The sequence below is a fragment of the Oppia nitens genome, unplaced genomic scaffold, assembly GCF_028296485.1.
Source record: "Oppia nitens isolate AA-2021 unplaced genomic scaffold, nextdenovo-longstitch-racon4-pilon3 scaffold3_pilon_pilon_pilon, whole genome shotgun sequence".
Lineage (NCBI taxonomy): Eukaryota > Metazoa > Arthropoda > Arachnida > Sarcoptiformes > Oppiidae > Oppia > Oppia nitens.
This window is the reverse complement of record NW_026533221.1, coordinates 7,649,257-7,661,425: the sequence shown is the minus strand read 5'-3', so window position 1 is coordinate 7,661,425 and position 12,169 is coordinate 7,649,257. Positions and strand designations below refer to the sequence as shown.

The 12,169-nt window shown below is 23.9% G+C and overlaps 3 protein-coding genes across 3 annotated transcripts; 1 reads left to right on the top strand and 2 right to left on the bottom strand.

The window, feature by feature from the left end:
• Positions 1–2,108: 2,108 nt before the first annotated feature.
• On the bottom strand, positions 2,109–4,157 carry LOC128958078 (SAFB-like transcription modulator). The gene is made up of 4 exons (XM_054303894.1): positions 3,027–4,157; positions 2,765–2,960; positions 2,260–2,474; positions 2,109–2,169 (listed from the first exon to the last, which is right to left on the bottom strand). The coding sequence occupies exons 1-4, from the start codon at positions 4,106–4,108 to the stop codon at positions 2,109–2,111; spliced, it is 1,554 nt and encodes a 517-aa protein (XP_054159869.1). The 5' UTR covers positions 4,109–4,157.
• A 760-nt stretch (positions 4,158–4,917) lies between these two features.
• On the top strand, positions 4,918–5,998 carry LOC128958662 (RNA polymerase II subunit A C-terminal domain phosphatase SSU72-like). The gene is made up of 5 exons (XM_054304564.1): positions 4,918–5,199; positions 5,260–5,294; positions 5,361–5,469; positions 5,539–5,678; positions 5,734–5,998. Exons 1-5 carry the CDS (start codon positions 5,123–5,125, stop codon positions 5,952–5,954), a joined length of 582 nt encoding a protein of 193 aa, XP_054160539.1. The 5' UTR covers positions 4,918–5,122; the 3' UTR covers positions 5,955–5,998.
• Positions 5,999–6,066: 68 nt separating this feature from the next.
• Positions 6,067–8,013, bottom strand: LOC128958661 (large subunit GTPase 1 homolog). The gene is made up of 3 exons (XM_054304563.1): positions 7,792–8,013; positions 7,622–7,727; positions 6,067–7,539 (listed from the first exon to the last, which is right to left on the bottom strand). The coding sequence occupies exons 1-3, from the start codon at positions 7,882–7,884 to the stop codon at positions 6,107–6,109; spliced, it is 1,632 nt and encodes a 543-aa protein (XP_054160538.1). The 5' UTR covers positions 7,885–8,013; the 3' UTR covers positions 6,067–6,106.
• Between the last annotated feature and the right edge of the window lie 4,156 nt (positions 8,014–12,169).

Genomic DNA, 12,169 nt, shown 5'->3' with positions numbered 1-12,169 from the left:
GGGATTCCAGTTATTCAATATACTCTAATTTAATGTAAGTTTACATTATAACATATATAAGACAATATATATATAAATATAGTTAACAGCAAAGATATAATAGAGTAAATGTCGATCATTTGGGTAATTGGAGTGATGTATACATTGTAAATGTTAGAGTAGTCGACATATCCCTAAGTAATTAAAATAGGAATATATTAGAGATATTAGTCTTTAAAGTTCTCTAAAAAATAGATGTAATTTATAAGTTTTAGACATAATTTTAAATTTTAAATACGATCATGAAATAAAAACAAATTAATTTTTAAAAATAAAATTAAATACTGTATACAGTATTTATTGAAATTATAAGTTATAATTATCATAATATTAACTAATGCTAAATATAGACTACAATTAACACTTACCTGTTTTTTATGTTATAACATTGTATTAAAAAATAATTAATTTTGTTATAATAAGTTATAATTATGTAAATAATTTTTATTTAACATTCTCTATATTATTCTTATTTTATAAATAAATCAATAATCATATTAAGCCAAAAAAAACTTATTTTGTTTGCTTATTACTTATTTATAAATTTTCATTAAAATAATATCAAAAAAAAATTAAAATAACACTACTAATAATTATAATAAATATTTGTAGTATTTTAGTAAAAATATTACAATCTTGGTAGTAATAAATTATATTATATTACTACTGTAATGTGAAGTTTACATTGTAAACATTATATTATATGTTTATGATAAATTTATATACAGTATATTTGTATAATTTATCGATTCTTTATTTATACAGCAGTTTTATATTTGTATTAATGAGATCATATCTAATAATTAATTTATTTATCACCTTTTTGTATAAATATATTAACTATTATAATAATAAATAAAATACTGTATACATTCATATATAATATTTTTTAAAGACATATATACTATTAAATTAAATATTATATTTAAATTATTTTATTACATTATATATAGTTATAAGTTATAATAAATTATATACTATGTTTATTACAAACATTATATATTTCATAAAATGATGAAAAACACATTACATGACAAATAATGTCAAAATACAGTATACGTACTGTTTGTCGAATAAAAATTAATGTATATTTAGGACAAACATTTTATTCAATATTTTTTAGACTTCTTTTTAATGTCTTTACACAAAACTATTATTATTTGCAAAGAATTAGATTTTTTTGTGCAAAACTCAATACCATTTGGACAAAGATTTTGTCCGAAATTTAATATAATATCAGAGTTTGGGTTTACTTTTGGTTCAAAAGTTTTCTATTACTCTTACATATAATCATTGCATTGCTTTTCGTGAAATTCTTTTCCGATTCAATTCTTTACAAAACTCTATGGTCTCTAACTGTGTGTCTAATATTTCAATAAACAGTATACAGTATATTACAATATATACTTTATAAACAGTGTATACAACATAGATATATTTTAAACTTTATCATAGACTACTATATAATAAACTGGTAAAAATAAATTTTTGGATCGTAACCGATAAAATTGATTTTTCTTTTGCAAAATAAAAAAAAAGGATTACTTTATTGACAAATGTCTGGTCGATCAGCACTTATATGACTAACACAAGACATTAATTTTAGTGATGAATTTGAAAACGTGAGTTAATACATATTTTACTTATTGATTCACTTTAATAATATATAGCTTTTTATATTAAACTATAAATTTTAGAAAATTATATTTAATTATTTGGAAACTTTTTATATATAATTCACTTTTTATGAATAATATTGATTAGCTTTTTGAAAATATGCTTTTTATAGCATAAAACTATCAATTAAATAAAAAATATTGTAACTAATTATTAAAAAAAATCATTTTTAATACATTAAATATTTTTAATTAAGTTTTTATTATATAATTAAAAAGAAAAATAAACAATATTTTTAGATTATGTTAATGTCATAAGAATTTATAAAAAATATATATATGCAATATATTAATTAAAATAGAAAATAAAATAAATTATGATGTAAAATAATATTGTGTACAATATAAGATATAGTAAAACTTTGAATACTTATATTAAAAATATAATGTATATTAATTATTGTAATCTTTAGTTTGTTTGCTTGAAAATTTCGATTTGTTTTGATATTTCATCCTATTATAAGATTTAAAAAAAATAATTATTGTTAAACAATAAAAAACATAGGTTTGACAGAATATAAGCAAATATGAAATGATATGATACCATGGCTTAACATCAATGCCTTTATTGCCTGCAATGTGCAACTTATAACAATATCTGCCTTTTGAACACCCGGTTGTCCTCCAATAGTAACACTCAATCTTATAAGGATTTGTCGCACAATTATTAAGCGATAAATAATTCTTGGAATCGACTAATGAACGAAACCTTACAATCAATTTTTCGTTTGGCAGACATATGTTTGGTATACGAGCCCCCTATGAACCAGCAATTGATTATTATTTAATTAATTAACAATTAGTTAGTTTATAACAAATCAAGTAATTTATTAACTATCAGCTAAAAAACTAGTATAAGAAACACTTTCAATAAGTAATGAATTGATTTATAAATTAAGAAATAATTCTAATGAAACACAAACTTTCCTTCAAGTGTTATCAACTTATTTATGTATTGAATAATAAAGTATTGATGTATTCAGATATATATATATATATATATATAAAGTATATGTAACTAATAAGGACAGTCTCTAATTAGGCATTACCTGAAGCTTAGTTATTGCAGTTTTGGCTGACTCTGTACTATCAAACTCAATGATAGCACTGTCAGAATTGGAGATTATTTTAATAGACAAGACTTTTCCAAACTTTGACAAAATGTTATTCAACTCTTTTCTCGTCCGCTCCGATGGTATCACATTTGACACACAAATGTTTCTCTCTTTATAAGAATTTGTTGAACTATTTATAAAAATATACTTTTAATTAAACATAAATTTTAAATGATTTATTAAAATTAAAAATTACTTTGAAATGGCATTAGTATTGTTTCCAGATTTGCTGTAACTTCGATAAGAAGTGGTAGTTCTTTTGCTGTCTTCCCAAATAACATTCATCTCATCTGAGCATTGATTGTAATTTTTGCGTCCATTCCGTTGACTTCGAGAACTGTTTCTTGACTTGGATTCACTACTGTTTTCTGATTCACTGCCAACAGATTTAATTGATTTGTTTTTATTAATTGTTTGACTCTTTAGTTGGTTAAGACATTGTTGATGTTCTTCTTTGGAAACGGTAATCGCATTATTATCACAAATTGTTTGCCATTTTTTGTCATTTCTGTTGATATTAGACTCTGTTTCTAATAGAAAATCGTTTATCTTTTTGAGGATATTGCTGTCCTCTCCGGGCAATGACTGTCCATAGATATCGATATTTTTATCTTTAAAGTAAGTCTTAGACTTATTCTCAAACTCCAGAGTATTGATTAAGTCTTCAGTGCGAGAGTTTTGGTTAAATATTTTAACCGAATTCTGTTTATTCTCTCTTTTCTTAGACTTGTATTTCTTGTTATCATTTGTTTTGTTGATAAACGAAAGTTCTTTACAAATCGTATCATTGACTTGATTGGTATCATAAGACTGATTGATCACATTTGTGGTACAATTTGAATGGACACTATTCCCTGAACCACATTCCATGGCAGCCATCTCTCTAATTCTTAAGAGTTCAGTTTGAGCTTCAAGACAATTGGTTCCCTCTAAATGAATGACCATTTTGAAGGATTCTTCAGCTTCTTGAAAGCGTTTGAGTCCCTTAAGAGCTCTAGCCTTTCGGAAGTGACACTTACTTCTTATTTGGTTTAATTCAATAGCTTTTACTGCATCTTTCAGTGCCAATTCAAACTCATTTAATTGATCCAAACAATAGGATCGGTTGACAAAGTATCTGTATTCGTGTGGATATAACTCAACGGCTGTATTGTAATACTGAACGGCACTCTTGAAGTCATTTCTTTCCACACATTTGTCTCCATTCCAACAGTTCCATTGACTTCTTGAATGGTTATCAATCATTTGATTTTCTGACATCTCTTTATTACTTTTCATATCATTAGCTAAAATATCATTGAAATGTATAAATCAATTGTAAGGAACAGATTCTTTGAAAATGCAAAACAATGTATAACGCGCTGACACTTGTCTTAAACAATATATTAATTGTTTTTAACTATTTATTGGAAATTAATTTCTTTGATTAAATTATTTCATTGTTATAACTATTTTTAATACAATTGTGTCTAACATTATATTCAATAAATGTTATTAGAATTGATTAAACAATAATTTTTTGGTATTTTAATCATATATATTAAATAATAAAATAGACCTGGATTATTATAACTTTTATAAATATACAGTAGTACTAAAAAAAATACATAAAAACTATTTATCAATTAAAAAGTTAATGTTTTTACAAAAATTTTCTAAAAATATTGATAATAAAAATGTTTATTAATTATTATTTTTTTATTTGACTATAAATAGACAATTAATTTATCAGTAGTTTTAATATTTTTATTTTTTATTTAAAGATTAGATTTTCATTGCCATTAATATCATATTTCGACTTTCAATTCAATTGTGTTTTGTATGACCTCTAGTGAGACAAACTATTGAATATACTGTATATTAATACAATTTGTTAGTTAAAAGAAAGTTATTGTTTCGTATTAATTAATTAATAAATATAATTTAGTTTATTTTTATTTTTAGTATAAAATAGTTTTTATTATTATTTGGATAATTAAATAATAGATTTGATTAGTTTAAAAATAATAATACTATTATTAAAATAAATGGTTACTATAACTATAACCACATGTATTATTGCTAATGAGTGAGTGAGTGAGTCTATACGTAAATATAATGCAAATGAGTTGCAAAACGTGTGGATTATGTGTTTGAAGGGTTAGTTTGATTGATATAAATGTAAACAAAAGTAATCATTGGTTTTGATATAAACTTACAAATCATTACATATTTGTTGTCATTTTGATTGCAATCATGTGTTAAATAAATTGAAGACAAATACAACAACTGAAGACATAGATTGAGTTGAAGATGACTTTCGACCTGAGGATAGCCGTCGTCTGCAGCAGTAATCAGAACCGATCGATGGAAGCGCATAACATACTCAGGTATTAACCATTACATGACTGTCCACTTGATTCACACACTTCTCATATATGATATTATAGTAAAAAGGGATTCAAAGTAAGGTCTTTTGGATCAGGTATGTCATCAATACTATGATTAATTGTGTTGTCTATCTAATTGATCCATTGGGTGATTAAAAAAGGAAATCAAGTGAAACTTCCCGGTCCTGCACAGGACAAGCCTAATGTGTATGAGTTTGGCACCACTTATGAAGAGATGTACAAAGACTTGTTGTCAAAGGATAAAAATTTGTTGGTTTCTATCATATAGTTGTCTATTGAATGATATAATGATTGATTTGTGTCCAAACATTTCTATAGATATACTCAGAACGGAATCCTTCATATGTTAGACAGAAACAGACGAATCAAGTCATGTCCCGAACGCTTCCAAATATGTTACGAACAGTTCGATGTCATCTTCACTGTTGAGGAACGGGTTTACGATCAGGTGGTCGAAGGTATGCAAAACACTTGAATTGCTAATATAAATGAGTTAATAGTATTCATTGTTAGAGCTATTGATGCGAACACCGGTCGACAACACAGCCGTCCATATAATTAATATCGACGTTCAGGACAACCACGAAGAGGCCACTATCGGTGCGTTTCTTATATTAGAAATGGCAGTAATGATGGCTCAGAGCAATGATTTAGACAATGATATCGACGAACTCTTACAAGAATTTGAACACAAAGCTGAGCGACCACTTCTGCATACCATTGCTTTCCAATAGACTAACAATAATTTGTACATAATTTTAGTACACATTATTTAATATAAATATTTATATTTATTAATAAAAGTATTTTATATTTTCGATATAACTATTGTATATGACTTACCGGTAATAGTCATATACAGTAATATATATCATATTTAATTGATTTATTGATCCAAATGAGCGTAAACTCGTCTTAACTTTTCTTTTTTGTTGCGATTGTTATGTTTTTTCCACGGTTTTGAGGTCACTTCAGTTACGGAACCATTTTGTTGTTGCGTACGAATACCTGGAACTACTCCTTTAGTATGAATTCCGGCATTTTTAGCGCCAAAGTATAAGTCATTGAAATCTTGTGGAGATTTTTTAGTGATTTGACTGCTCTCTAGAATCCTTTTGAGAGCTGAAGGCATCTGAAGATTTGATTTATTTTGGTTTTCAGGAAACACATGGAAAACCTTTTGGTTATAATCTGGAGGAGCGAAGCAATAGTTGAGTTTTCCCGATACGAAATCTTTTAATATATAACGCGCTGACCGACAGTTGTCAGGAATTCCTCTCTGAGTCATAAAACCTCTGGAAAATCCATATGTTGTTAATAATTCTTCGGGAGTTACGAATCGATTTTCATCTTCATATTCCGTCGGTTTCGGCAAACAGATTGTGTAATGGCTTTCAAAGACGTATCGTGGGATTAGATTTGTGAGGATAGATGTGGGAGGAATCGGGTCTTTCAGTTGGTCTATGGGTAATATACCGTTAACAATCATTTCAGCCTTACTCGAGACTATATTAGGAAAGACAAGTCCGGGACAATCACATAATGTCAGCTCATTGTCTAAAATTAAAGTCTGAAAATGTTTAGTCTTTCCAGGCGTTGCAGAAACAGAAACTCTTTTGGACTGAAGAATGGCATTAATAGTTGAAGATTTGCCGACATTTGGATACCCGACCAGACCTATAGTTATCGGTTCCGACGAGTTTTTGAGTCGAAATGATTTAAAAAAGTCAATCAGTTGTTCACGATTTAATAGTTTACTCGAATTATGTCTTGAATTTATTATGTCATCAATATCTTCATCACAAGCAATATCTTCGTCACATTCCAGCTGTTCTTTAGCTGAGAAGAAAAGTGCTTTCATATTCTTTAAGTCAAAATGTTTGGCCCAAATTTGACGCTGAGTTTCGCTTAGAAAATCAGATTTATTTAATAAAATCACATTTTCTTTGCGTTCATCAACTTCTTTGACATATTTCTGAAGATCTTCAGAAACAAATAGTAATGGATTTCTAGCGTCCAGTATTTGAACGCAAACATCACTCCTCTCAACAACTCTCCAAAGTTGGCGCCAAAACTCAATATTTTTCTCAAATGGTGTCATAACTATGTCCTCGGATTCCTGGATGACAGCCAAATGTCTTCTCCACTCTAAATACTTGTCGTACTCTAATTGATTCAAATCTTCAGCAGTGGTTGTCTCATCCCATTTGGGTCGTCGAGGGATTAAAATTGCTTCTGATTTCTCTTCATTATCAATTTCAACCATTTTATTAGCAATTTGTCTTTGATTTGGATCTATTATTTTAATTCCTTGTCGTTCTGTAATATAATGATAAAAAACAAATTAAGAAATCACTTGAAAACCAAATGTCATATATAATTATAATTAACTGATCCAAACCTGCAGTAAATTCAATGTTAGCCATATGAGCATTGGTCATAAACTCCTCAAGAGTTGTTGTCTCTATTTTGCTATTTTTTGAGTCATCAAAGTCTAAGACATGTCTCTAATAGCAAAACAAAGTATTTAGTAATAATAATATCCATCACAACAATTGATCCAATTGTTACCTGACTTGTGTTGAGATGTTTAGAAAACCCTTTTTGTTTGTCTTTAATCAGTTGTTTGCCTAATGAGGCCACGGAGTCCTTGGTTTTGCCCATCAGTTCATCAATTGATCCCAAATGAAGACAATAATGAAATTAGATTTAAATGCTATTAATGTTTATAAATGTCGTCAAAACAATGCTTTAAATACTATTTAAATGGTTTGTTGTAAATATTACGTTAACAATATAATAAAAAAAACCTTTTATGATAATAATATTACATTGATAAATACAAACTTTATAGTACATAAAAAGTGCCAAATTATAATTATAGTATAAAAGTACTGTAATACAGATTCTGTAAATATATAGTCGTATACACTGTTAGTATTACTATTATATGAATTATATGATATATTGAATTAAATTGCTATACTATTTAGTTATAAAAATATTTAATTGATCAAGCAACTATAACAATATATATATAATAATAATAATTTTGTCTAATTTTAATTAATTATTTTTATTGATTTATTTAAAATTTAGTATTTTTGTATTAAATAACCTAAAAAAGAAAAAAAGTTTAACAAATAATTTTATGATTTAATTTACATTTTATACAATATATTCATATGAAAATAAACATATTTATAAATTATAATATGATATGCAAATAAAAATAACAAAAATTATGCAAATTATAGACACTTATCACAAATTATTAAATTAATTTTTAAAAATATTACACAAAACATGTCAACATTATCTTAATATTTCATAATTTTCAATTTATTTGACATTATATACGGTATACAATATTAGATGCTATACATAGTTTTATATGTTATTAATAACTTATTATATAAATTTACAGATAATATGATATTTATTTTGTTGTTTGTTATATATATGGAGTAAATTTAATATACAATTTATTTTACTCAATGTTTAAATGCAATTATAGTCAACTGTTTGCTGGAATTCAATGAAAAGACATTCAATGTATGGATAGTACAGTATATATACTATAATTATGGTTCTATCAAATCCATCCCTCGTTTTAAATTCTCTGTTCACTGGGAATTCCCAGGGAATCTATTTCGTTGTATTACAACAAGGGTTTTAAAATAATAAATGCCTGCCCTAGCAATGCACATAGATTTCATAAATGCCTGGTATTTTTGGCATCTATTTTATTTGTCTGCAATTTTTTATTGTTAAAAAGTAACTGTATTTATATAAATAACGTAATTTAGTATTTTTACCGTTTAAATATACAATTAATATACTTATTTCTAACGAGATTACCGTATAATTAATGGTATACCAAAAAACAAATATACGTTTTTAAAATTAATTAATAATATAAAATTAAAATAATATGTGGCATCACCTGAAAATAGATGTCCAGTGCAGGGCAGAAGCTGGGCAGACATTTACCAAAATTGGCATCTATTGTTTATGCCTGCCAATTTTAAAATCTTGCTATCGACACATTTATTATAATACTTAAAAAAATATTGTCATATTATTTTGATTGATAAATAATATGACTAAATTTATTAAATAATTTAAAAAATTCAATCAAATTTTATTCAAAATATTTAAGTTTTAGTGTTATTTATTGTAATATTCATTTCTAACGAGAAGGGAAAGAAAATAAAATATTTTCTATATTTTCAAAAAAAAATTAGAAGGATTTTATTAGGGAACTTCCCTCTCTTGAGAAGTTACACGAACTCTAACTATAATAAAGGTTTTATCATTAAAATCATTTGAAAGTCATTTATATTATATAAAAATGTGACCAAAAATGGTTTAACTCATAGCTATTGTCATTTCATTTGTCATTAAGTTTTGCTATTTTACAGATTTATAAATATTTCTGAAATTCCTTAAATATAAACATTTAATATGTTTCTTGAATTCAAAGAATTAATAAAATTGAGTTTATATTTCATAAGTTTTATCACATTTACTAATATTTTTGTTAATATAGTATTTAGAGTCAAATTATATTTATTAAATATTTTTTATATTATAGTACAGTATATTGTATGTAGTTTTTAATACTGCAGTATATATTATGTTTTCTTATATATATATAAAACGATATTTAAATGTGATATTTGTATTTATTAATAATAATAATAAATTTTCTTATAATAAACTATAGCATAATATAAAATTACAAATTAATAACAATGTTCTTAGATTAATTTAAATGTAATAGCAAATAAAAATTATTTGAAAGTGTTATAATATTAAATTATATTAAAAAAAATAATTATAAAAAGTAAGTTTAATTAGAATATAAAATTAAGTAAAAACTAAGTAAAATTGTAATTATATATATATATGAAAGTTTTGGATTTGGTATAGAGTGTGGAGTAAAATAGGATAAATCTTGGGTGTCATCAAATCATAGGATGGGTTTTTCAAAATTTTAAAATCCAAAGGGAAAAGAAATCCTAAAAATTCCTAAAATTCCCAGAAAAGTAGAAAAATATTTCAAATAAATTTCTTAAATTTAAAGAATATTTTTCTTAAATTAATAAAAACATTTTAATTAAGCTTATAAAAATAAAAATTAATCTGCTAAATGCAAAAGTTAAAATAATTAAATACCCTAATTATCCTGTATAATTTATAATTATTATCCTAATTGTAACATAATTACTTTTTAAAACAAATAAATCATTTTATATTTTTAAAATAAATATAAACTTAATACTAAGTTTTAGTAAATAATTCAATTTTAATATGTTTTAAAAAAACATAAAAAGTTAAGTAATAAATTTTGGTTAAAATTAAAATTTTTATCGGCGCCGAAATTTTAAATGAGTTTTAAGCGACAATATTTCCTATTTGATCAAAAAGTGTGGTAAAATCGCAAAATCTCGATCTTAGGGTATTTTTTGCTATTATTTAGTTTAACTGTAATTTAATACTTTAAATAAAAACTAGAAATTTTCTGGGATTTATTTACATTTAGTATTACCGATTTAATCCGTTAATTAACTAATTATATAATTATTCAAAAATTGTTCAGGCAAGATTATTATTACTGTAACTAACATTTGTTTATAATTTGCTTCTCAAATTACATTGATATTATTTTTATAAAATAAATATTTTTAAACATCTTTTCTTGTTTTAATCCTTGATGTTATCTTAAAAATTATATTATTTAAAAATTAATTAAAAAAAATATTTATATTTTATTTTTCAATAAAAATTAATGAATTTGTAAATTTTACTAATTTTATAGATGATTTTGTATTGTTTTTATTTTTTAACCAAGCTCTATTTGAATTTTAAATATATTTTAATAATATCTGAATTTATTGATATTTTGTCGTATCATTTAAAAACCAATCGGACATTTATAGAAACACATATTAATATTTAAATATTTATAAATAAAGTATAAATTCTATTTATAATATAATATAATTGACAAAATTGTGGCAAATAAAATATTAAAATTGTAATTTACATATACATACATATTAATTGTTAATTTCCTTTGAGACAATAAAATATTATTTATAAATTAATTCCGTAAATAAATAATTTTTAAGATGAAAAATCACATTTTTTAGTTAATATAAATAATTTAATTACTATTTTAACACAAAATATTTTATTTGTTTTCTTTGTAAAACAGTTATTTTTACATTTAAATGTTAATTTGTATATTTTTTATTATATGTAATTTTTGTTGAATTTATTAATTATTTCAATATTTATTCACATAAATTATAGATAAAACATTTATTTATTTATTTTATTTAATTATTTTACCATAAATATTTGTTATTAGTAAATCTGAATATTAAACAAGTCATCAGAAAATTGCTTTATATTTTTAATTGTTTTCAATTGCAAACAATCTTTTATATTTCAAAACTCACTTTATTACCAATCGCTGACTTTGACATCACTACACACTTGACGTCACCATTAAATTTAATAAAACATATATCAAATCAAATTAAACTAAATAAAAAAGTTTTGCTTTAAATTAAAATTTAATACAAATATATTAATAATAATAATTACAAATAAGATTTTAATTTAATGAAAAAAAAGATTTATAAATAAACATTAATTTATAAAATAAACATTTATTTTTTAAATACAGTATAATTAGTGTAAATAATTTTAATATTTTAATATTATTAAATTACAATATAACAAAAAATGTATATAAATAAATTTAAATATAAAACAAGTTATATTAATATAAAATTTATAAAAAGCCTACTATTTTATCACTCACTACTGTTATATCAAGCCTTTCTGTATAATTTATGTCATCCATCTCTTTGAACCTTCAGGTGCTATAAATGCAAATATTATATAAATGATAAGCAAATATAAACATCGATTT

Coding starts and splice junctions, on each gene's coding strand:
- LOC128958078 (XM_054303894.1), bottom strand. CDS start 4,108: ATGAAAAGTAATAAAGAGATGTCAGAAAATCAAATGATTGATAACCAT. Junction 2,961..3,026: donor AATACTAATGCCATTTCAAA/GTAATTTTTAAT, acceptor TTTTATAAATAG/TTCAACAAATTCTTATAAAG. Junction 2,475..2,764: donor CTGCAATAACTAAGCTTCAG/GTAATGCCTAAT, acceptor GCTGGTTCATAG/GGGGCTCGTATACCAAACAT.
- LOC128958662 (XM_054304564.1), top strand. CDS start 5,123: ATGACTTTCGACCTGAGGATAGCCGTCGTCTGCAGCAGTAATCAGAAC. Junction 5,200..5,259: donor GAAGCGCATAACATACTCAG/GTATTAACCATT, acceptor ATGATATTATAG/TAAAAAGGGATTCAAAGTAA. Junction 5,295..5,360: donor AGTAAGGTCTTTTGGATCAG/GTATGTCATCAA, acceptor TGATTAAAAAAG/GAAATCAAGTGAAACTTCCC.
- LOC128958661 (XM_054304563.1), bottom strand. CDS start 7,884: ATGGGCAAAACCAAGGACTCCGTGGCCTCATTAGGCAAACAACTGATT. Junction 7,728..7,791: donor AACATCTCAACACAAGTCAG/GTAACAATTGGA, acceptor TTTTGCTATTAG/AGACATGTCTTAGACTTTGA. Junction 7,540..7,621: donor TAACATTGAATTTACTGCAG/GTTTGGATCAGT, acceptor ATTATATTACAG/AACGACAAGGAATTAAAATA.